The 25,851-nt window shown below is 41.7% G+C and overlaps 1 protein-coding gene across 1 annotated transcript in view; it reads left to right on the top strand.

Moving 5' to 3' along the window:
• The window catches only part of SVEP1 (sushi, von Willebrand factor type A, EGF and pentraxin domain containing 1), a 129,436-nt gene that overhangs the window by 60,681 nt on the left and 42,904 nt on the right, over positions 1–25,851 (top strand). The window contains exons 18-34 of the mRNA XM_082204456.1: positions 356–517; positions 1,376–1,537; positions 3,614–3,705; positions 4,995–5,088; positions 6,523–6,636; positions 8,776–8,889; positions 9,721–9,922; positions 10,590–10,747; positions 12,293–12,494; positions 12,895–13,070; positions 13,216–13,340; positions 15,298–15,421; positions 16,781–16,951; positions 17,572–17,745; positions 21,153–21,272; positions 22,319–22,495; positions 24,407–24,491. Of these exons, the coding sequence (XP_082060582.1) occupies positions 356–517; positions 1,376–1,537; positions 3,614–3,705; positions 4,995–5,088; positions 6,523–6,636; positions 8,776–8,889; positions 9,721–9,922; positions 10,590–10,747; positions 12,293–12,494; positions 12,895–13,070; positions 13,216–13,340; positions 15,298–15,421; positions 16,781–16,951; positions 17,572–17,745; positions 21,153–21,272; positions 22,319–22,495; positions 24,407–24,491 (2,452 nt within the window). The remainder of the gene's footprint in view (positions 1–355; positions 518–1,375; positions 1,538–3,613; positions 3,706–4,994; positions 5,089–6,522; positions 6,637–8,775; positions 8,890–9,720; positions 9,923–10,589; positions 10,748–12,292; positions 12,495–12,894; positions 13,071–13,215; positions 13,341–15,297; positions 15,422–16,780; positions 16,952–17,571; positions 17,746–21,152; positions 21,273–22,318; positions 22,496–24,406; positions 24,492–25,851) is intronic.

Genomic DNA, 25,851 nt, shown 5'->3' with positions numbered 1-25,851 from the left:
CAAGCTTTTGTCTCTCCCTCGGCTGTTGATCCAATGCGTCTGGTATTATACTGTAATCGGTGTGTTTGACTGAAAAGACCAATCACCAAATGGACTTCTTTTTTCTGTGGGCTTCACATTTTGCCTAACTGTTCAGCACTCACAAGTGCAGTTTGTGTTCTTGGCAGATGCTCCGTGCTAATTGCATTTTGCAAGCAGTTGTGGTGTGCAGATTCTTTGGGCTTGTAAGTGACCAGTTACATTGTGTTTTAGAGGTTATTCTGCCTTTGGCTCCTTGGGTTATTGGCTGTTCTCCTTGATGCATATTTGAAGCTAGATATTGCTTAATTCTGGTGTATTGTTCTTCCCTAATTAGCTGAGTGCAAACCGGGAACCTATTCTCCAAATGGCCTTGAGATCTGCGAATCATGTCCTCTTGGCAAATATCAGCCTGTAACTGGATCTAAGCACTGCATTCCTTGCCCAGAAAGCATGTCAACAGTCAAAAGAGGAGCTGTGGATATATCAGCATGTGGAGGTTTGCGAAATTCAAATTCCGGGAAATAGCATGTTGCTAAACCCTATGCAGTACAACTTTCCTGATCTCTGAATAACTGGAATATTTTTGAGTAGCAGCATGCGTTGTATCTTTCTTCTATACTCTGCTTATTGATCCTTTAACTTTATGAAGAAAGGAAAAGACAAGGTTGAACTGAACCCATGGCTTTGAGGTACAGAAATGATCTCTTTGGGGACAATTTTCCTCCATTGACAAATATTCCATAGTGATTTCTAATAGTTAACACAGATCACAGATCACTCCTTGGGGAAAACTTAGCATTTCATATATGCTACTGCCTTCCAGGCCTTCACAAATCATGACTCATCACCCAAGTCAGGTAACCAATTAGGAGTCTGATCTGCCTCCTGTTTTTGCAGCCTAGATCTCAGCAGAAGTTAATAAAAGGTGCCAGATGTCTAGTCTGGCCTTCAATTATAATTATCAATTATCAATATCCTCCTCTTCTTCCATCTTGAGAAAAAGGGTCTCCTGTATTTTGTGGGGGAAAACAACCCTATTTACAAAGATGGTACAGTGGTACCTCTGGTTGCAAACTGGATCCGTTCCAGAGGCCCGCTCACAACATGAAAAGAGCACAACCCGCAGTGGTGCATCTGCGCATGCATGGGTTGCGATTCACCGCTTCTGCGCATGCGTGTGACGTCATTTTGTGCTTCTGCACATGCGTGAGCATCGAAACCCGGAAGTAACCTTTTCCGGCATTTCCGGGTCGCAGCGGGACGTAACCTGAAAGAACATAACATGAAGGAAAAGTAACATGAGTTATGACTGTATAGTAGTCGTTGAAATAGGTTTGTGTTTTGCACTTTGCAGTACCTTGTCCATCTGGAGAATTCTCTCGCTCTGGTTTAATGCCCTGCCACCCTTGTCCCAGGGACTATTATCAGCCTGACCCCGGAAAGTCCTATTGCCTGTCTTGTCCATTTTATGGGACTACTACCGTGATCGGCGCCAGGTCTATAACGGACTGTTCAAGTAAGTTATTTTCTTTGAAGAAAATGAAAAATTGGCAGTAGGGTTAATGATCAAAGTTACATAGCAATTGTTACATAGCAATTGTTAGGCATTCTAGGTCAAGACTTGCCAAAAGAGAGACAGAAACTCTTTATGTACGCTACAACTGCAGCTAGGATACTGCTAGCCCAAAGACTGAAGAGTGATAGAGTACCAACTAAAGAAGAATGGCAAGGAAAACTAATGGAATACGCCAAAATGGCAAAACTAACTGAAAGAATACGAGACAAGAACAATAGAGACTTTGGGAGAGATTGGGAACCATTTATGATATACCTACAGAAATACGTAAAGCAGTGAACTCACTAGCAGGTTTTGAGTAAACACTTACAATCCACAAAATTAATATATTTACAAGAATGCTATAAAATATATGGAAAGCATAACAACAGTACAGGTTTAAGACATTAAAATTTAAGATATATCAAAGAATGCAGGAGAAGACATTAAAAATAAACCATAAGAGGAAGTTGAGGGAAGTCGTAGGGGGGGGAGGGGAAAACTATCTTTTTCTTTATTTTTATTATATGATGTGATAATTGGATGTTTCAAATATAAAATCTAATAAAAAAATTTTTTTTAAAAAAGTTACATAGCAACATGCTTTTACTAATGGTTGCTTCCAAGGAAAAGCTTGTTGCTGCCTTCCCTGTCCTCTCATAGCAAGAAACTCCTATAGTCACACTATGTGGAATGTTTCATCAGCACAAGCTTTCCACTTTGACAGATGGAACACCTGGCATGTTGTTTAGGGGCTTATCCTGATACACACACCCCGGGCCAATTGTAGGTGGTGCACAGGGGGAAGAAGGAGGAAAGCCCTGTTGTGCAACCATCAGACCTTGTGCAGGGCTTCTTGCTGATGGAACTTCTTGCGTGAATCCCTCCCACTGTACCCAGCACATAGGCTGGACACTAGCAAATTCAGTCGTCCCACCATCCCGAAGGCCAAACAATTGGGTTTCCGGTTTGATAAGCTGGTCTCAAAAGTTGCAGCCTGTTTTCTTTCATGTGTGCTGGTGTTCCTTTCGTTCCTCCTATTCTCACTGCTACAAACATGGTCCATACATTCGCTGACATTCATCAGCAGTGGGCCTAAATATTTAAGAAAGATACTCAATTCAGTGATTTAATGGATAGAACTAGGACAGGGTTTTCAAAACTGGGGTCTCCAGCTCTTTTTTGAACTACAACTCCCATCTTCCCTAGCGAGCTGAATCAATGGTCAGGGATGATAGGAACTGTAGTCCCAAAACAGCTGGAGACCCAGCCCTGAACTAGGTTTGGGTTTACTGAGAAATCTAGTGGGAATTAAGACAGTTAAAAGGCCCGTAGCTTCTTCCTTAGACGTTGCCAAAGCTCTCTAGTGGCACGAGACCTGAAGACTGGTGTTAGTTCTCTAGGAGCTAAGATGCTGAGATGTTCAAACTGAAATGTTAGTGGGAGTTTGGGTCAAACTAGATGTGTTAGCAGCCGATCTAAGTGTTTAACAAGTCCCCCCCCCCAAAAAAAAAAACAACAACACATGGGTTGAGGAAAAGAGGCACGCAAGTGACAACAGAAACCTTTCTCCATCCTTAGCTTGCCTCCAGAAAGATGCTAGCCTGCAAGAAAAGTGTTTGGGGAGAGGTGTTGTGTGAAGTGAGCAGCTAGTGTAAGGATGGATGAGAAGTCTGTTAAGTCCACATATTCAAGCAAACAAAAACAAGACAGAATAGACTTGGGAATGAAGAACTGACAGAGATAATAAATAGAATTATCTAGCTGTATGTGTGGCAAGAAGCTGTCACATCTTGTGTGGCCCTAAACAACCAATAGTTCCATGCTCAAAGACAACAGAGTCTAGCTGAGGCACACATTCGTGGTTGTCAGGTTCACATGCTTCAATTGACACTGTAATTGAATAGATCTATCTATATCTGCACAAATCAAGGCTGATTCTTTTTCCATTGCTGTATCATTGATTATGTCACAACCTTGACTCAGAGGACCTTGTCAGTGGAATTTTTACAGCTGCTTTCATTCAATCCTATTTAGGTTTTGGCTCTACTTTCTCTGCAGCAGAAGAGAGTGTAGCACTGCCAGTCTCCCCAGAAAACATCAGCAACAAATACCAAATCAGCAGCCAGGCAAGAACAAACGTCATAATTGTCTAAAGTTAGCATTAGTATTAAAAAATGAAAACATCTTGCATGCATACAGTATTTGTCTCTTGTAATATTCTTGTTCTCTATTTCACTTCTGTCCCACCTTTTCCCCCATGGAGCTAGAGGAAATAATATACCTTAAATTTTGCATGTTTGACATGTGGCTTCTAAATGGTTTTGGAGGGGGGATTTCTTGAAAAGTAGGATACGAATCTATAAATAAGAATAAAATATAAATACAATGCAATACATGTCTCTTTCCCCTTTTATCTTCACTATAACTCTGAGATAGGTTAGACTGAGAGACAGGGTGTTATGTACTGAAGTTCTCACCCTGGGCCAGCAGGGGGATACTGTATAGTTTTCACTCAGGTCCACATATGCAAATAAGGGATTGAAAGTGACGTTCAGTGATTGGATAGTTACATAAAATGGTTACTGTTGCGTTCTAGTGGAGCTCTATATAAGCAGGCTGGCTGAACCCTTCAGTTCAGTTCTGTTCTGGCCTGTGAATAAGCAAGAACTGTTTGAAGAATCGCTGTTGTCTGATATGTTCACCCACAACTTAACACAGTGAGTAGCCCACAGTTACCCAGTGAGATTCATGGCTAAGTGTAGTTTTGAACCCGAGTCTCACCAGTTCCTTTAACCTCTGCACTGCACTGTCTTTACAATTTTGCATACAATTTACAGTTGCAGGAATGAGCCAAAAATCCTTGCCTTGTTTTTGTGTCCGTTTGCATGAGTGTCAAAATGTGCGGTCCCTTTTGAGGGTTTTTCAATACTCACTGCGGAAATGTGCTTTTGCAGTAACATTGTTCTTGGTGCTGATGATGACGATGACTACTTTCCTCCTCCTCCATTGTGCATCTTTTCCCATCACTGCCATCTAATCCCATTCGGTTGTAAAAACCGAATGGTGATTTTGCCACAGGTGTCTCAGTGCTGCATCCATCCATTACTAGAAGCTGCCAAAACTGTGCATGGGAAAAGCAGAACAGTTCTCCCTATTCAATCCGTGTGTTCTGCAATTCAACCCAAGCAGTTGGGAATATTTCAAGCCATGGAAAATACTAAATTTAGCCCAAGACTCGATTTGAACAAAACCCTACAAACCTTCAAGCGAACTTACTAGGACTTGAGGTTTATTTAATTATTTAACTAGCCCAGCTTATACTTCTGGGGAGGGTAAACCAGTTTGTTGCTTTCAGGGTTCCCTTTGCTTGCATTTTGCTTCCTTAATAAACTCTGTTATTTCCATTGGCAAACAGGTATTCCACGAGTGTTTCCTGGAACCGTGCAAAAATGGAACTTGCAAGCATGTTGGAAGTGGGTACATCTGCATATGCTTCCCTGGATATGAAGGTAAACGATAGTGTCGACTGGCATCTTGTACAGCACATGGAGGGTTGGATCCAAATAATTGTGAGTGGGAGGAGATAAAATGTATTAGGGGTTTTTTCCACCGTGAGCTCTTGCACCTGTGGCTCCAATACAACTGTTTGTGACTAACTCCTATGGAAAGCATTGAAGCTTGTTAGTAATGATTAACTTGTTGCATCAGTATTAATAGGATGTGCAGCCTGCTCCTAAGGTTAGGGTCCCACCAAGTTCGTTGGTGCATATTCCCTAGTTACTGTGTGTAGCAGAGATGGAGAACCCGCCCAGCCCTACAGAATAGGGCTGGGCGATACCTGGTTTTCAGCATCACAATCTATCACCAGCTAAGCATCACACTATACTGATATATCACAATGTCTGAAATAAGGATCAAGCTATGTAGAGGCATTGGCTGGCTTCAGTTTCCCCCACGTTAAGATTTTTTCCAGCAGCTGCTTTTGTGACTCACTGCCCCCTGCAGGATGTAGGGGGGAGCTGAGCCAGCAGAGTTAACACTGGAATTTTTGCATATCACACACACACACACACACACACACACACACACACACACCATGATTTGCGATATATTGCCAGCTCAAAAATTATGAAACCGATATCACAATATGGATCTCAAACCCGGCTTTGGGTGATCTAACCCCCAACCCTACTCCAGATGTTGATGGACTACAGTTTGCATCATCTGACCATCTGGGCATGCTGGTCCAAACATGTAGAAGAGACCATGTTCCCCATCCCTGGTGTATAGGATTAAGTGACAACAAACTCAGTAGGAACCATTTCTGAAGGCTGCATGTCCTATAACTTTAGCTAGATGTCATTAATTGTTTTCATAGAACGTATTTTAATACTGTGAATTTACATTTAAGCAGCACTTCACTTAGCTAGAAACTTTTATTTATTTATTCATTCGCATTTCATTTAGTAGCTGCTTCCCCTGAAAGATTTTGAAGCAACTTAACAATCAAAACATGCATAGTAACCATTTCGCATCCTGAACAGATACAAGATGGGGTTTAGAAACTCCACTTAAAAGTTGCAGTCGTTGAAAAAGGAGGGTCTTTAGTATAAGTCGTAAAGACAGCAAGTGTCCTGATATGGAAAAGGAATGGGGTACCGGGCTCTCCAGCCAATATATGGGTTGTTGGGGTGGGGAAAGGAGAGTAGAGTAGAGTAGAGGGGAAAGCCATTTTGCACAAGTAGAAGCCCTTGCAAAGGACATCTTCTGACAGACTCACGAGTTGAATCCCAACCTTTTTGTATATATTTATTTATTTATTTATTTATTTATTTATTTGTGTTATATTCATTTGGAATTTTAGTTTGCTGTTTCTTCCCCTGCCCCTCCTTAGTAACCCCAATGTATTTTTTTCTTTTGTGTTCTTTTGGGTTGTGTTTTAGGCTTAAAATGTGAAACAGATATTGATGAGTGCAAGTCACACCCCTGTCTCAACAAAGGGATTTGCGAGGATGGCAATGCAACTTTCATTTGCCAGTGCCAGCCAGGCTATGCAGGTGACAAATTATGAACTCAGGCGTCAACTCCAGGTTGCATACTTTAAAAAGAAGAAGAAAAAGCCAAGTGTTGGTCATACAGTGGTACCTCAGGTTAAGTACTTAATTCGTTCCGAAGGTCCATACCTAACCTGAAACTGTTCTTAACCTGAAGCACCACTTTAGCTAATGGGGCCTCCTGCTGCCCCTGTGCCACCAGAGCACGATTTCTGTTCTCATCCTGAAGCAAAGTTCTTAACCTGAAGCACTATTTCTGGGTTAGTGGAGTCTGTAACCTGAAGCGTATGTAACCTGAAGCATATGTAACCTGAGGTACCACTGTACTTGATTTCGCTTTTAAATTATTTGCCTTCTGTGGAATAAGTTCGTTAGTTCCAAGAAATTGGACCTTTTCAGTCAGCTGATGATAAAATATTCAGTACACTTTTTATGGTTGCGATGTAGAGGAATTTGATACAACAGTGCATGTTTTAGAAGTTCTGATTATACAAAAAAATGGCCTATTTAAGATGTCAGACGCTGCAATTCATACTTATCTTAAAGCTTGTCCCACTGATATGGTCCATATACCCTGCTTTTTGCAACTTATAGATGGTTCCCATACGCTGGCAGCTTGCAGAGAGAGGTCTGCTTAGCTTCAGTAATCAGACTGTGTCAAAAGCAGAAATAGCTGGGATTGTGCTGAAAGTCTAAGATTTAGCACTTGTATTTATGGAGATAAAAATGCTGGTAGTAAGATCTAGGAGATTTATTTTAGAATTCAGTTTTCGTGAGTGTATGAAACTGCCTTCTCCTGAGTCAGGCCAGTACTGCCTGACTTCAGCGAGCGACCTTCTTAACACAAAATCAGGTGGTCTCTTCAGTCGACCTTTCACTTGCTGAAACTCCATACTTTGTTAGTCACTTGGTATAAAAGAGTCTCAGAGTGTCTTGATAAGACAAAATACAAACAGATAAAATCAATTAAGAGCCAGCGAATTTAAAAACAGTGTGCAATCATAATAAAGATGATAAGAAATTCCTGAAATATTCTTCCAACAGAACAATAAAAAGTGCAAAAGTTCAGTATTCCCAGATTGTCAGTCTTAGAACAGGCACTAGGAATAAATATGAGCAAGTTTATACAGAGTAATGTGGCAAAAACAAAAACGAAAGTGGTCTAGGAAAATTAGGTCTAGCAAAAACTAAGAGTGTTCTGGTTTTTTATGCAAAAAAGGAGAACCACATTTAGGTTGTTTATTACTTTATGGCAGTGGTGGCCAAACTTGGCCCTCCAGCTGTTTTGGGACTAAACAGCTGTTTAGGGACTAAATTAAGAAATAAATGTATTTATATATTGCAACATTCCGTGTATAAGACGGAAAACTTTTAAAAATTGGGGTGAAATATAGTCTTATACATGGAAAAATACAGTACTCTAGTAATGTTAGCTTTTCGATGTGCTTACAATAATTTTCCAAATAATCTACAAAACATTTCCAGTCTTTTTTTCATCTTGATTTCCAACTCTGTTTATCAATCCTGCCATTTCTACATGTTCTATCAGTTTCATCTGCCATCCTTTTGGGGGGGTGTTAGGGGTATTGTTCCCTCTTACCATCTCTAGGCATATCCTATTCTAGCTGCTTCTAGTCTCCTTTTCTGTGGCTGTACCGGGGTGACAAATCAAACAAACCCAACTGCCACTCAGGCTTGTCCCTGTAGCACTTAACTATAACTTAGCATGACATCTAGACTAGAGCATCAACTCAAGCAAAATCCTCCTTGAGAAAATAAAAATGGAATTAAAGCTTTGCCTTGCAGAACTTGTTACAGAGCCCATCGAGCCCATGCAGTGTCCAGCAAGGACCTCTAATTTATACTGCAAAAAGAAAAGGAGATTGTCAGATTCCTTAGCAGTACTGGAGAACAATAAATAGTTCGTGCAATGTGAGTGTGCCACATGGCTCACTTTGAAACCTGGAAACTCATGCTGTGGGTGGAAAGCACACGAGGAACCACGTAATAAGTGGTAAATGAAACATGGAGACTCTGTGCAACCTGAATAGATTCTTAGAACACCAATTCAGTGTTTTTTAGGGTTGCCTCTTCCATGCATATGAACTGTTAACAATGCTCTGTAACCATTATTGCTTGAAGGCTTGCAATGTGAAGAAGAAATAAATGAATGCAGTTCAAATCCATGTCTGAATGAAGCAGTCTGCATTGATGGTACCAACTCTTACCAGTGTCTGTGTGCAGAAGGATTCACAGGTAAATAACTGATTGGTTTGTATTAAGAGTTGCCAGCTTTTTATATTGTTCCTCTGCCTTTAACAGCAGCTTTCTACGCAGACATTAGCAGGAGAAAACGCCTGAAGGTGTAAGCTTCACCTTCTGACGTGTGTTATAAGAAGTACACCAGGCTGTTTTTGTCATTGTTTGTTTAGAAGCACCACTACTACAGACGTTTCTGTTTAAATACAGCCTCAGTGTATTCTGCACTGATAGAATTGAGAGGATTTCAGCTTTTATTGAAAAGAAATATAAAGATGCAGCTTTCGTTTCAGATTCACACAGTCTCTTAACGTTATAAACAGGAACTCTGTAACATGAAAAAGATTGGCAAAGATTTTAAACATTAATATGCTATCAAAATGTGTTGCTGCAACTCCTAAATAACTTCCCCCAGTGTGTTTTGCTGAGGAAAGGTGCATTTGTTAGTATTGTGTTTAACGTAACCAATAAATCACTGTTGTTGTTTTCATTTTCATTAAAATGAGGCTGAATTTTAAACTGCATTTTAACCTGTATTTTAAATTGGGTGTTTTCCCCTATTATGTTTTTACTGTAATTTTACTGGTGTTAGCCGCCCTGAGCCTGGCTGTAGCTGGGGAGGGCGGGGTATAAATATTTATTATTATTATTATTATTATTATTATTATTATTATTATTATTATTATTATTTTCTGGAATATTATTTAGTTTTCATCTCTGTTCTTTTTAATCTGTCAAAGTTCCTGAAATTAGAAATTGCCCGATAAAGGCATTATTATGCTCCTATTCCACCTCCCCTAACTTTCCTCTTTACACCTTTCTTCTCAGGTACTCACTGTGAAGCAGAGATTAATGAATGCCTTTCAAACCCCTGTTTAAACAAAGCTACCTGCGAGGATCGGGTCGGAGGTTTCTATTGCAAGTGTCCGTCTGGGTTTATTGGTACCCTCTGTGAAAAAAACATTAATGAATGTCTCAGCAGGCCTTGTGAAAATGGAGGCACCTGCAGTGATGCTATCAATGGCTACAGGTAAAAAGCGACAAGCATTAGCTTCATCTACAGCACAGCTCTGTACGTGTTTTTCCCAGTAATAAGCCCTGTTGAGTTTAAGGGTGCTTACTCCCTAGTAGAGTGACGCGGGTGGCGCTGTGGGTTAAACCACAGAGCCTAGGACTTGCCGATCAGAAGGTCAGTGGTTCGAATCCCCACGACGGGGTGAGCTCCCTTTGCTTGGTCCCTGCTCCTGCCAACTTAGCAGTTCGAAAGCACGTCAAAATAGCGAACTACAGTCATACCTTGTGTTGAGTTTGCTTCAGGTTGAGCGTTTTCAGGTTGCGTCCCATGGCGACCTGGAAGTAACGGAATGAGTTACTTCCAGGTTCGCCGCTCGTGCATGCGCAGATGCTCAAAATGACGTCACATGCATGCGCAGAAGGGTCTAATTGTGACACATGCAGACACGGGTTGCATTCTGCTCAGGTTGCGAACGGGGCTCCGGAACGGATCCTGGTCGCAACCAGAGGTACCACTGTATTCATTTTGTTTTTTTCAAACTGGCCATCTGCTCAGGCTGCTTTGAACTCGTAGCACCAGTTTCCCCCTCTGCTTTGCTCCCTCATTTCACTCGGAACAACCAGGATTTTGTTTTGTGGACTGCTGTACTAAAAGGTGCTTTTGGTGCTTTTTTGGCCCACAGGTGCCACTGTGTCAGAGGATACACAGGACCGCAGTGTGAAGTGAACATAAATGAGTGTGACTCCAATCCCTGTGCAAACCAAGCGACTTGTGTGGATGCCTTGAACGCATACATTTGTAAATGTCCCCCTGGCTTTACAGGCAGCAGGTGTGAAACAGGTACACAGGACCAAAGTATCAGGAGAAAAGCTTCATGGCAACGCTAGTGCAGTTTTGAACTGATACCAGACGGCTGCCGTGAATGTAGGAGATTTTGCAAAGGGCCATGTTCATGATCATAATGATTTAAATACCAAATCCAATCCCATTAAAAAGAGGAAACGAAAGGATATATGATTTCTGACGTGACTGAGAATCACAGAGCCAGAGACAAGAAGTTAGAGTGTTAAAATCAAGATGTGGAAATATGGAAATAACAACCAGAGGCAGGATTGAGATTTGGAGTTATGCTTCAAGTTCCAGACTATGGGAAGTCCGAAAAATTAATAATTACAATTTGGAAGATAATTCAACCTTTTTTATTTGTTTTTTATTTTTATTGGATTATGATTTGATATGTTAATTGGATATTTTTTATTGCAAAAATAATAAAAATGATTTAACAAAAAAAAGGAAACCTTTGCAAATAGAAAACCGGCATATAGAGTTTTTGTCTCTGCTCAAGTGGCAATTTCATTTCTTATAACAGTACAGAACTCCAGTGTTACCACTGGATTTCCTCCAAATGCAAGAAGCTACTGAATAAGCAGAACAAATTCTGCCCAAGTAACAGAATCCCCAATGGTTCCCTGCAATGCTTCAGAGCAGATTTTGGACAGTGCAATGCATTCAGTCCTTGCTACCATGGAAAAGATTTTATTCCTACTCTGCTTTATATTATGTTGGTGTGCTGTGGCACACATATATGATACTGTAGCTTTCGTCTTGCAATAAATAATGCTATACCTGCACTTTGTGAAAAAGGCAGCCCTGCCATTAATTCTTTTTGATCCCTAACAAATTATGAGCATTTCTCCTTGCCAAAGCTTTGCAAATCTGCATGTTATTCCATTTCCTCTGCCAATCAGTGTAACACATCGCACGATAAGAGTAAGCTTTGATCTGCTACCATGAAACACTGGGAACCTTTTAAAAAATATTAATTATGGGAGGAGCAGGTGGCAGGTGGAGAAGGAAAGCTTAAAACTTCCCCTGACCGCATGCTTCAGTCCTGATGGCAATCCAAGATGTAGTTGCTATTATTATTATTATTATTATTATTATTATTATTATTATTATTATTATTATTATTATTTATTAAATTTCTATCACACCCTTCATCCATAGATCTTAGTTTGTTTTTGATGCAACAGATGGTACATCTGTAGGCAAGAGGTGAAGGATCTTGGGATGGCATTGCAAGATCCAACTTCAAAGCAGATCATTACAGTCAATCCCATCTGAAAACAAGAAAGTGACATGTTTTCTGCAGGCTCGCAGTCCCTTAAAAAGGAGAATGTTAGATTTGTGGCTGTTTGTTTGGAGGCTGGTGCTTCTTACAGAAACCAGGCATTTTAGGATTGTCTCAGGATCAACTCCCGTAGATCACTAATGTGGGAAGCATAAGTGGAAAAGCAAATGAAATGACTCATTTTGAAGGCAAGCGTGTTTCTTAGCAAGCCATTGAAAAAGTGAAACTCCCCCCCCCTTTCCCGTTTGTTGCAGAACAGTCTTCCAGATTTAATCTGGATTTTGACGTGTCTGGGATCTATGGCTATGTTATGCTTGACAGCGTCCTCCCCTCGCTCAGTGAAATCACTTGTGCGTTCTGGATGAAATCGGCAGATACTACTAATTATGGGACTCCCATCTCTTACGCGGTGGAAAATGGAAGTGACAATGCCTTTCTGCTTACAGATTACAATGGGTAGGTGTGAAGTAGAAAACAGTACTGTGTTACCCTCTAGATGAATTTCCGTATTCTTGGGGACCACATAATTCTCCATGGGCAGAGCTGTAATTTGCTGCACACACAACCTTGAAAATTTCTCAGGTAATCAGGCTCTCTAGTGAAGCAGTTTCCCCTAAAACAAAGCATTTTTGTATACATGCTTTCCCCTAATATATGCTTTTAAAAAATACACATTACTTGGCTGGACAACTGCACTGGAAAATTCAGAGAGGTGTGCATTTCAAAGGATGGCTGTTTTTCATTTTGCAAATTATTTCAGAAAGCGCAAATTTTGAAGGTTCAGCTTTAAATCATATTTTTTTTCCTTATCCCTGGGCAAAGATGAATCATTTTCTTCGTTCTCTCTCTTAATTAGGTGGGTTCTTTATGTGAATGGGAAGGAGAGTATTACAGACTGCCCTTCTGTGAACGATGGTAATTGGCATCACATTGCTGTGACCTGGTCAAGCCTTGATGGAGCTTGGAGAGTGTATATTGATGGGAAATTATCCGATGGAGGCAGTGGTTTATCTGTAGGATCAGAAATCCCTGGTATGGACCTTTCCGTATTTATTTGATTATATTACTTAACAATGATGCATATTGATTGAGAGGGGTTTTTACTCTTTTCAATTATAGCACAGAAGGTGGGACCCAATTCGGTTATCTTCTTGTTCTGTTTTTCTTTTGTGAATAGGTGGGGGTGCGTTAGTTCTTGGACAGGAGCAGGACCAAAGAGGAGAAGGATTTAATCCAGCAGAGTCTTTTGTCGGCTCAATTAGCCAGCTCAACATTTGGGGTTATGTTCTGTCCCCAGAACAGGTACATATGTAGCATTTCATTTGGTTTCTTTGAAGCTCAGGAGAGCACTGTCTGGCAAATGGAAATATATTAAGCAATTTCCCACATTCCGGGCCTGATCCTTTGCTCTTTCTCTCATCAGCTGCTCAGAATTGTTTATATCCATGAAAAATAAAACCATGTTGGCAGTAATGAAATGGGAAGGTAGTGGCTGTGTTCAGACAAGAATGAGCCTAGCTTCCCCCAGGCTCTCACATCCTCCTGTGGCATTTTTATGAACCGCAACTTAGTGTGTCATCCAAACCCTAAACTGTGTATCAGTGGAAGCAGGCACACCTCATAAACTATAGCCTGTAGCACTGCAAAACTCTGGTGTGGCTTTGTTTTGTTTTGTTTTGTTTTGTTTTGTTTTGTTTTGTTTTGTTTGTTGTAGCAGACTAACATGGCTACCACTTACAGGATGGAGGGAAGCTAACCAGCCCTTCTTCAAATGATCAACATCTATGAGAGTGGGTGGAAGTTCTTTTGGGAGGGCGTTTTTTTTTAACTTACAATTTTGTTTTTTATTTGTGAACTGAATAGATGTTTATTCCCGAGCCATCAGTTTCTGCTTCTTCGGTTTCTTTTGAGATATCTTCTTCTTTTGAGCAACTTCCTCTTCTGGCATAGGGACAATTTGCTCCTTCTCTGTGAGGATCATCTCAATGTGGCAAGGAGAACTCATGTAGGGGTTAATGCGACCATGAGCCCTGCGCATTTTGGGAGCTTTGTTAACCTGAATGTGCTCAATTACCAGAGAGTCTACATACAGACCCTTGAGCACACACGTTTTAAGAACGTGTGTTCTTAAAGTGAACACAAAGGTTGGATTTTGTGCATGATTTTGTGGGGTTCTTCAGATCAAGTGAGTAGCGGACCATTTTCAGAGCTTACCTTACAGCCACAGCTACCGCCGGGGGAAAGCGTGGAAGTTCTTTGTTTATGTATCAGGTCATACATCACTTTAAACAGGTTTTTAGTTGAAAGCAATTAGTTGCCGTATGTTGTAGAGTTAGTTAGCGTGTTGGGGTTGTTATGTAACAGTTTTAATGACTTCCAAGATCTCTGTTTTCTCGTGAAAACACTCTGTTTTTCTGAAATGGGTGTCAATATTCAAGAGCAGGGGTCAGCATCCTTTTTCAGCCGTGGGGCGGTCCACCATCCCTCAGACCATCTGGTGGGCCAGACTATATTTTGAAAAAAAAATATGAACGAATTCCTATGCCCCACAAATAACCCAGAGATGCATTTTAAATACAGTGGCACCTCAGGTTAAGTACTTAATTTGTTCCGGAGGTCCATACTTAACCTGAAACTGTTCTTAACCTGAAGCACCACTTTAGCTAATGGGGCCTCCTGCTGCTGCTGTGCTGCCGGAGCATGATTTCTGTTCCCATCCTGAAGCAAAGTTCTTAACCTGAAGCACTATTTCTGGGTTAGCGGAGTCTGTAACCTGAAGCGTATGTAACCTGAAGCGTATCTAACCTGAGGTACCACTGTGAAAGCATACATTCTACTCATGTAAAAACACCAAGCAGGCCCCACAAATAACCCAGAGATACATTTTAAATGAAAGGACACATTCTACTCATGTAAAAACACGCTGATTCCTGGACCGTCCGTGGGCTGGATTGAGAAGGCGATTGGGCCACATCTGGCCCCTGGGCCTTAGTTTGCCTACCCCTGTTCTAGACTGTCTTTTTTCCTGCCTGATCCATGTTTCAGGAAATAAGTGAAGAACAGATATTCTTCCAACCATTTCTGCACAACACTGTGTGTCCAACACCCCCAGTATTTCTCAAAGGAAGGTCTTGCATTCAGATACAGTAGACATGGGTTTGTTCAGTTTGATCATTCGCTGATCGTTGTGGTGAGAAGGAAGAGGATGAATCAACTAATTGACAAGCTTGTATCTGTCCCTTTTCTCTTGAACTGTCAGGTGAATTCCTTGGCTACTTCTTGTCCAGAAGAACTCCAAAAGGGCAATGTGTTGGCCTGGCCAGATTTCCTTCCTGGGGTTGTTGGAAGAGTGAAGATAGATTCCAAGAGCGTATTCTGTGCTGGTTAGAGCTCTACCTCCTAAAAGTGTTTTTGTAATATAATGCAATGGTTTTTAAACTTTGCTCAGGAAATCCTGGTGCACCCTGGAAGCTAGTCAGAGGTGCCTCATTGCATGCCCAGCCAAACTAGGACTTAGCGACAATGTGTTGGGTCCTTTAAGGGTAAGTCACAGTTGCGTTGCTCCTGCTCCTCCAGTCATGTTGCTGCTGTGTTGCTGTCAATTAAGCCATTGTTTGACTGAGGACTCAGCTATACAGCTGCAAATGAAATGTTTTATGTGTGTTTTAAGTGCAATATACAATGTGACACTAGCTGGTGATGGTGAGCCTTATGGAAAATTCAGTGTATTTTTTAAAAACGCTTTTTAAAAAAGCATTTTCAGAATGGTTTCTATATGCGTGTAGATTCCAGCTTAGTGTGTCATACATAGCTTGCCTTGTAATTTGTTTGGCGGAGCAGAAGGACTGAGGGGAGGACTCCGAGGTCTTACACATTTGCCCGAAGGTAGGCGTGGGAAACCTTTTCAGCCCAGTGGGCCAGAGCTTTATCTCCTTGACACTAGCTACACAAACTATGTGACTGTCAGATAGGCTTTTCGTATGTTGCTATGACTTGACAACCAGCGAATCGTTGGGCTTTTAGAAAGAGCATCTGGCAGCACCTGCAAAGCTGGTTTCAGTACAGAAATAAGTCCCTGAAAGCAGACAAATCAAAAAATAAATAAATCGCTGGTATACTGGTGCTCCTTAAGTGGCGCAAAACCTATGATATTATTATCCCCATGGCCTACTAGCCTTTCACAGATACACTTGCTCATTTAATGACTGGAACATTCCGTCTTCATTCTTCGGATTCCAGTGTTGTGTAATAAATGTTCCTTGGGACCTCGAGCGAAATATTTATGGTTTCCTGGATTGAGATGTTGAAAGAGTAAAGTTTAGGATTGGGTCAAATGGGAGAGATTTCCAGTCATTCATTGGAACAGAAATTTTGATCTTATTTTGGCTCCCCGTTCTGTTTTGCTGTTTGTTTGTTTTTCACTTGTGAAAATGGTTTTAACCTTGGATGTTGAAACAGATAATACTCTTATGTTCTTCTAAAAGCAAGCATTGGAAGCATGTATATATGTCTTCCAAACCTCCTTGCATAGCATGGAAGACTAGTAAAATTTTGGCAATCAAAGTGTGAAGAAATCTGCAACTCTCATGCTTCCAGCTGATTATCTGGCAGCAGTGTGGCAAACTTCAACAACTAAATGGAGATGTTCATTTCATTTATGTTACACAACCATGTGGGATTACAGGAGCTCTTGTTTTAAGGTGCTTTAGCTGTTTTGTGTGTGCATTTTCCTTTGTTCTCAGACTGCCCGCCTTTAGAAGGTTCCATACCTCACCTGAGAACTTCATCAACGGATTCAAAGCCAGGGTCAAAAGTCTCCATCTTTTGCGACCCAGGTTTCCACATAGAAGGGAATTCCGTCCAGCACTGTCTTAATTTAGGGCAGTGGGCACAACCTCTCCCACACTGTGAAAGTAAGTGGATACCCTTAAGATGCTCCTAACTTTAGGATATACTGCAGTATTAGACCGAAGATCCTAAACTAAAACAAAACAAAACAATCACTGCCAAGGAAGCCACTTCGTGATTTCCAGAAGGCCCCTTCTTGTGCTGCTGTCATAAAACGTGGATTTAGGTTTGATGAGGCCCTAAGCTACTTAAGGTAATGGGGCCCTTTATATGTCCAGCTGTCCTTTTTCAACAACAAATTGTCACTGTTTTTTGTGTTGAATATATGCTATATGGTAATTTTTGGACCTAATAGGTACCTAAAGTCATATATAGAAATGAGTAAACCAGTGATATTTTAGGGAGCAGGCTAGCAGCTGGGGCCCATGACTTACATCATAGGAGCCTACACAACACAAAACACTGTTGCTGTATGGAGGTTTTATTTTATTTGTTTTCTTATCTTATATTTTGGAAATGTACACCCAGGTTTTTTTCCTTTAAATTTTTTTGGGGGGCCCAAGAGAGTGGGGCCCTGAGCTATAGCTTGTTTAGCTTATACGGCAATCCGGCACTGATCAAGAAGAGATGAAAATGAGCACGTTTAACCTCTTAATACTTTTGTGCATATATCGTCCGGCTGCAGGGATTAGCTGTGGAGTGCCTCCTCCTTTAGAAAACGGATTTTACTCTGCCGAGGACTTCTTTGCTGGAACCACCATCACGTATCAATGCAACAGCGGCTATTACTTATTAGGAGACTCGAGGACGCTTTGTAAAGACAGCGGGACCTGGAGCGCCATTTCGCCATCTTGCCTCGGTGAGATCATGAGCACGTTTGACAGTATAGAATTCAGATTTCCCCTCATTCGGTGCATACAGTCCAATGACTAAAAAAATTTCTCCTTGTGTTTGGATTTCAATTGCAATAAATCTGCCTTGATCATCTTTAAAGACAAATTTTGGTGAAAGGCTCTCCTTTGCATAAATGACGACTCCTCGCTTTTTAACCTTGTCTGATGAAATAAACTCTTGACCCAGTCTCTTATTAATCAATACTTTCCTATGTAGCCTTATCACGTGTGTTTCCTGTAAACAAATTAAGTCCAAATGTTCCTTTTTCAACAAATGAAAGACTTTTTTTCCTTTTCTCCGGGGAATTTAGACCATGAATGTTCCAACTTAATAGTTGCAGAGACATGTTGTACCTAAATTACTTTCCTCTAACTGCTCCCAGTAATTCCTCTTCTTCTGTTGGTGGTATCACTTTCTGTGGTTTGACAGTATTGTCAACACAAGAGTCCTAAGACTCCTGCTCATCTCTGCCTGCATTCTCCTACTGGCTGAATCTCGGTCTAAACCTCAAACCTTTACTGGTATATAGACAAAATTCTGAAAGGCTCAGTGCAATGAAATCACCTGGTAGACTCTGCATCTATCATCATCATCATAATAAATTTTATTTATACCAAGCCTTCCACAGGGCAGCTAACACCAGTAAAATTACAGTAAAAACATAATGGGGGGGACAATTTAAAATACAGGTTAAAATGCAATTTAAAATGCAGCCTCATTTCAAAAGAAGCCCATAGATCAAAACCATAAGGGGGAGGGGACATAAGGGTCAGACCGAGTCCAAACCAAAGGCCAGGAGGAACAGCTCTGTCTTGCAGGCCCTGTGAAAAGATGTCAAGTCCCGCAGGACCCTGGTCTCTTGTGACAGAGCGTTCCACCAAGTACTGAAAAGGCCCTGGCCCCAGTTGAGACCAATCTTGCGACTTGGGACCTCCAAAATGTTGTCATTTGTGGACCTTAAGGTCCTCCACGGGGCATACCAGGAGAGGCAGTCCTGTAGGTACATGGGTCCTAGGCTGCATAGGGCTTTAAAGGTCAAAACCAGCACCTTAAACCTGATCTAACAATTAAAATGCTGTTGTATAACATTCACAAATCTTCGTTGTGATCCCCATCCTGGGGAAACATTAGGAAGGGTAACTTGCATTCATCTGAATGCTACACCCTGCTAACAACCAGCTGACTAATGGATTTAGATGAAATTCTCTGACACAAGAGGCATGCACAACTGATTCTATATGACTCTGTCCTCAGGGGCATAGTCTCTCTGTGAATGGTATTTTCTGGAATCTCCCCTGTAGTATTGCTGAAGGCAGCACATTCAGTCTCACCGGCATGGATTCAGGTTGATCAGGTGGTAGTCGCCATTGGCTGTCCACATCGGACCATCCCCAAACTTGCACACCCTACAGACTCCAATCTGGCTGTTGGCCAGACCCCCAAAACCTACTCTAGGCAATTCTGAGGCCTTGCATCCACCAGTGAGATTTTTGAAAACCCTCTCTGTTTCAAAAGCAATCTGCTTTGCAGCACAAAGAACTGCTGTTCCAAGATATTTAAGACCCAAGCCCCTTCAGGGACACCCAGTTTTAGATGTGGGTCTTTGGATTTTAGGTGCAGGATATTTGTGGCCCACCAGGCTTCCCCTGCAAAATATGTTTAAATGTATCATTGAGCTTACATAGTTATGAAGGCATTGCTTACAATAGCAAGAGTACATGTTTGCATTTTTTGTCATCGTACGGCAGTTGTTTCTGATAAGTTTTGTTATGTCTTTATCGAGCAGCAGTCTATGAAAGGAAGGGAAATAGAGAATGTGTACATTCTTTCATGCATTGTTTTTAATACTTCTTGGGGGAATGTAAGTTGCTATCTTTGTATAAAGCACCAAAGACTGAGAGTCCCTGAGACAGTAGCACCTCCAAGGGTATTAGTAGTATGACTATATTATTAATCTAGTAAGGGGAGCGGGTGGTGCTGTGGTCTAAACCAGTGAGCCTCTTGGGCTTGCCAATCGGAAGGTCGGCGGTTCGAATCCCTGCGACGGAGTGAGTTCCCGTTGCTCTGTCCCAGCTCAGGCCAACCTAGCAGTTCGAAGGCACACCAGCGCAAGTAGATAAATACGTACCTCTGTGGTGGGAAGGTAAATGGCGTTCCGTGCACTCTGGTTTCCGTCACAGTGTCCCGTTGCACCAGAGGTGGTTTTAGTCATGCTGGCCAAATACCCCTGAAAGCTGTCTCCGGACAAATGCCAGCTCCCTCGGCCTGAAAGTGAGATGAGCACCGCAACCCCATAGTCGCCTTTGACTAGACTGAATCATCCAGGGGTCCATTATCTTTTTACCTTAATTAATCTAGCACCATTGGTGAGTAGGATGTTTGGGATAGTAACATAGGTAGGTCAACAATCCTTTGCAATCTAAATTTAAATCAAGGTTGGTGGTAAAGGTAAAGGGACCTCTGACCATTAGGTCCAGTTGTCGCCGACGCTGGGGTTGCAGCATTCATCTCATTTTATTGGCCGAGGGAGCCGGCGTACAGCTTCCAGGTCATGTGGCCAGCATGACTAAGCTGCTTCCGGCGAACCAGAGCAGTGCACGGAAACACCATTTACCTTTCCGCCAGAGCGGTACCTATTTATCTACTTGCACTTTGAGGTGCTTTCGAACTGCTAGGTTGGCAGGAGCAGGGCCCGAGCAATGGGAGCTCACCCCGTCGCGGGGATTCGAACTGCCAACCTTCTGATCGGCAAGTCCTAGGCTCTGTGGTTTAACCCACAGCGCCACCCGTGTCCCGACAGGTTGGTGGTAGGAAAGGAAAAAAACAACACAGGGGAGGGTAAGAAGAGTTTGGACTTAATGTCCCGCCTTTCACTCCCCTTAAGGAGTCTCAAAGCGGCTAACAATCTCCTTTTCCTTCCTCCCCCACAACAAACACTCTGTGAGGTGAGTGAGGCTGAGAGACTTCAGAGAAGTGTGACTGGCCCAAGGTCACCCAGCAGCTGCATGTGGAGGAGCGGGGAATCGAACCCGGTTCCCCAGATTACGAGTCCACCGCTCTTAACCACTACACCACACTGGAGGGAGAGGTTAAGATAACAAAGGAGAAATAAGAGCAAATGCAGTCATTTCAGGTGGAGATGAGTTGCAGGGAAGGGTTGGGATTTGGAGAGGGAACTTTCACCACTTTTGGTGTCCTGGGAAGGAAATCCCGGGCATAAGTGGCAGCAAATGAGAATGGGAAAAGATCAAGAGACCTTCAGGTTGTCTTTGGATGGCCAAGAAACATCACAAGCAGAAACAGCTTAGGGCATGAAAGCTGAAAGACGCCAAAGGCATTTCATTCATAGGAATCCCACTTTCTGTTTTGTAGATGTTGATGAATGTGCTGTTGGCTCAGACTGTGACCCGCATGCCTCCTGCCGTAACACAAACGGTTCCTACTTATGTGCCTGCATTCACCCCTACACTGGAGATGGCAAGAAATGTGCAGGTACAGGGGAAAGAGTGTTAAGTAGCGGGTTCTGAAAGGAGAGACTTGCCCAGTCTGTATTCCATAAACATTGCAGAATTATATTTTTGCTGTAGTTCGCTTCTTATCGAAATCCATCACTGAGATCCCAAGATACCTGCTTCGCAAATCCAATGGCAAAACTCGTATGAATTTGAATTGAAACCTAGAACATGAGACATTTTCTCCCAGGAAGCACATACTGCTTTAAAAAATGTGTAGTAGGACAATCCAGCCTGCAATAGGGGAGTCCAGGGTCCCATTTGCAAAGCCACCCGCCCAAGGAGGGCAAACTGACTTTTTTTACAAGCAGAAGCTGCAAAAATTGGTTTGCCAGCTAAAGCTACAGCTAGGAATTCCAAAGAGCATAATCAAATACAGTCATACCTCGGAAGTCGAACGGATTCCATTCCGGAAGTCCGTTCGACATCTGAAACGTTCGAAAACCAAAGCGTGGCTTCTCATTGGCTGCAGCCAATTGGAAGCCGCAAAAGCGCTGTTGGGCGTTTGGCTTCCCAAAGATCGTTCGAAAACTGGAACACTCACTTCCGGTTTTCGATCATCCGGGAGCCGGAACATTCAACTCCCAACTGTGTTGCAAAAGTAGATCGCAAGTTATAGTCATGACCTAATGGCCAAAAAGTGTTGACCTGTGACTAGAAGTTTTGCTTCTAGATTCACATTTCAGCACATTGCACACTAGACAATATTGCACTCTGTGTAAGGAAATGAAACAATATATGAAATATTATTGCACTTGGAAAGGAAGCAGATTCCTCTCAGTGGAAGAGGTGGCCCAATTGCAGTATTGGTGAAGTCTCTGCAAAGAAAATAAATGTGGTTGGAAATGTTCGTTGAAGTGTTTTTGAAGTGCTCTATTTGTATATCCCCGTAATCTTGTGCATTGGGCCTTATTTCCCCCTCCCAAGTCACCTGCTGAAAAGTTGCATGATTATTTTTCATTTTTAAGCACATGAGCCACACCTGATGTCAGTAAGCTCTGTTTTACCTTGTATCTGATTCCAAAGAACCAGTGAGGTGCAGACACCCGGGAGACCCTGAACACGGCCATTCGCATGGTGACAGCTACAGTGTTGGTAGCGAAATCAGTTTCTCGTGTGACATGGGCTACCAGCTCAAGGGAATGAACAAAGTTGCATGTTTAGAGTCCGGGGAATGGAGCCACCAGATACCGCACTGCGAAGGTATATTCTGCATTCTTATTGTGATAGTACGGATAGAACCACGAAACTTTAAAAGGAAATGTTAGGCACTTGAATGCCTAGTTGGCTGGAATTGGCTATCATATTTTTTGTTCCATAGGGCACACCGGACCATAGGTCGCACCTAGTTTTGGGAAGAGGAAAACAAGAAAAAATTCTTCTGAATCCCAGAAGCCAGAACAGCAAGAGGGATCTGGCTTCTGGGATACCGTGTGGCTGTTCTGGCTTCTGGGATAACCACACCAAGCCTCTTCAGGGCAGCGGGATGAAGGCTCCCCTTCACAGGAGAGGCGCTGCGCAGAGAGGGAGAAGGCACAGCGCCCTTCAGCGAAGCTGGAGAAGGAACAGAAGGAGACCCTTCTGTTCCTCCTCCGGCTTCCAGGTCAAGCACTTTGCCACGAAGCCAAGGAGCCTGCATTCGCTCCATAGGACGCACACACATTTCCCCTTCATTTTTATTGAGCAAAGTTAATATACTGTTATACTGTTTGAGTATATACTGTTATACTGTATGAGTAATATACTGTTTGATCAAAAAGATAGTCTCTGGGTGCTTTGCAAAAAGTGGTTTGCTCTGAAAAGTTCTCCCGTGGTTATTACAGTCGTACCTTGCTTATTGAACAGCTTAGTTCTCAAAGATTTCGTCTCCCAAACACTCCCGGAAGTGACTGTTCCGGTTTGCGAACTATTTTTGGAAGCCGAACGTCCGGTGGGGCTTCCGATTGGCTGCAGGAGCTTCCTGCAGCCAATCAGAAGCCTCACTTTGGTTTTCAAACGTTTCGGAAGTCGAACGGACTTCCGGAATGGATTCCTTTTGACTTCCAAGGTACGGATGTACTTGACAGTTCATAAGCCTCCTTCCACATAAGTTGGTATGGGCTGCTCACTTGAGGATGTAACTACGATGAAGGAGTTCTCTCATGAGATGATATTCATATAGCAATCCATTATGGTTTGCCCTGTTCCATATAGTATGCCGGGCTCCAGTCCTGCTGCCATTTTGGCACCAGGTTAAGATCTCGCTGTTGGCCTGGGCTTCCTCAAGTTTCTAGCATTAGTTTCTGCTGTTGTAAAGAGTTGAGTTGGGTTTCCTCCAATAAGATACATTGTGCTTGAGCTACCGTTGATTTTAGGTATGTTTTATCTGCTCTGTCTGTTTCTTAGGATGCTGGTATTTTAATTGATCTGTAATCTGCCTTGAAATCTCAGGATGAAGGGCCAGTTAAATATATACTAAGTAAATACATATATAAAGTATTAAGAACACAGCCACATCCAGGGCTTTTTCCCCAGCCAGAACTCAGTTCCAGCACCTCTCAAGTGTCACCATTGCCATTATAAGAGAACAAAGGAGGTGTTCATGGTGAGTTCTGGGACCTCTTTTCCTAGAAAAATAGCACAGAGTCACAGACTTAAGCAGACTGAAGAGTCGTTCCCTCTCACAAAGGAATCCTGGGAACCCATGGTTCTGTGACCAGCGAATTCTCACCACATTCCTCAAGCTACAATTCCTAGGATTATTTTGTGTGTGTTTAATAACAGTTTGAATTGTATATGTGACCTGAGAGGCCATGAGGTACAGTAAATATCTCTTTTGCAACTTCTTTGCAGAGCTTAGTGACAGGATCCAGAAGTGATCTGGATTATTTATTTATTCTGTATCGCCGCCCATCACCCAAGGCTTTCTGTTCCTTGCTGAACCTCTGTGCCCCTGTGTGAGAGCTCATAGTATCCCAGAAGAAAGAAAAAGAGAGGCTTACTAGATTTTGATCTGAACTAGCCCATTTTCACACAACTAACAATACAATTCTACAAATCGCTACTCATTAGTAAGCCCAACTGAGTTAAATTATGTTAATAAGAATGTGTGTTTTTTATTTGATTTTTTAAAAGCTGTTTCCTGTGGTGTCCCCGTTGTTCCAGAAAATGGTGCAGTCGATGGCTCAAATTTTACATATGGTAGCAAAATAATCTACAGGTAGGAGGATTGCACATCAAATAAATCTGGTCCTAAATGTGTAGTAACTTATTTCATAAGTTCTGTGTTTGAGAGGACTTTGTTGAATTATTATTATTGGTATTAAATTATATATTATACTGTTCATATGGGGTCCATTGAGGTTTTGTAAATGACTACTCAGTGACGCCATGCATATAGTTATCAATAAGTATGACATATTTAAAACTTCCATGTTCTCTACCTTGAAACTATTAATAAACGACAGGCACCACTGAAATAAAAATATGTTGCATTTTATTTCTTCTTATAATAAAAGATTTGTTGGCACACAAAAAATGCAGAATATTGCGATCATGTTTTAAATTATATGCCCTACATATGATTATGCAATGCATACATTATATTTTCAGTTGTATGCACTATGTACGATAAATGGTTTGGCAGCAAAAGCTACAGCTAGGAATCAAATACAGTTGCACCTCGGAAGATGAACGGAATCCATTCTGGAAGTCCGTTCAACTTCTGAAACATCCGGAAATTCAAAGCGTGGCTTCTGATTGGCTGCAGGAAGCAGCGGAAGTTGTGCCGGACATTTGACTTCCAAAAGAATGTTTGAAAACCGAACACTCAATTCTGGTTTTCGATCATTTGGGAGACAGAACGTCCAACTCCCAAGGCTTTCGGGAATCGAAGTACGACTGTACTTTATTTTCATTTTTTCTTTCCTTTTCCTTCTTTTCTTTTTTATAAAATTATTTTTATTGATTTTACAATTTTAACTTCACCAAGGATTCTCCATAGAGATAATACAAATCTGGAAAGAAAGAAAAGGAAAAGGAAACAAAAAATGAGAATATAAATAAACCTTAATCATGACACATTTTCAGTATATATAGACATATTTTGGAAGTTCTCTTTAACCTCCTGACTTCCCTCCATTTCCTTTTCTGGTTCATTAAATAAGTACATTTTCTGCATAATTATAAAACCTCTCTTTCTTATTTTCCTTATATTAGAAACATTGACGGGCTTTGATTAAACATTTGCAAGTGTTAAATAATGAGATGAAGTCTAACATAGGCAATTTGAAATATTAAGGTATGGTGGTAATTAGTTAAATATTGATAATATTTTCAGTTTTTCTATGAATTTTATCTACAGTTCCATACTATAATATCTGCCCAGCCTGCTTCTCACTTAAGGTTCTAAACAGACAGCTAAGGGTAGCGACAAGAGTGCTACAAGAAATCTAATTTTATTTCATCACTAGCCAATGGAAATATGTAATGTCTTGGTTTGCTCTGCAACCCCTCGGAAGTCTGGGGAAGGAGGAAAGTCCTGTGGTCCTCAACTTAATCCATAAAGAGTAGCTACAGAC

This window comes from Podarcis vaucheri (genome assembly GCF_965113315.1).
Source record: "Podarcis vaucheri genome assembly, chromosome: 17".
Lineage (NCBI taxonomy): Eukaryota > Metazoa > Chordata > Lepidosauria > Squamata > Lacertidae > Podarcis > Podarcis vaucheri.
This window is presented reverse-complemented; position numbering and strand designations above follow the sequence as displayed.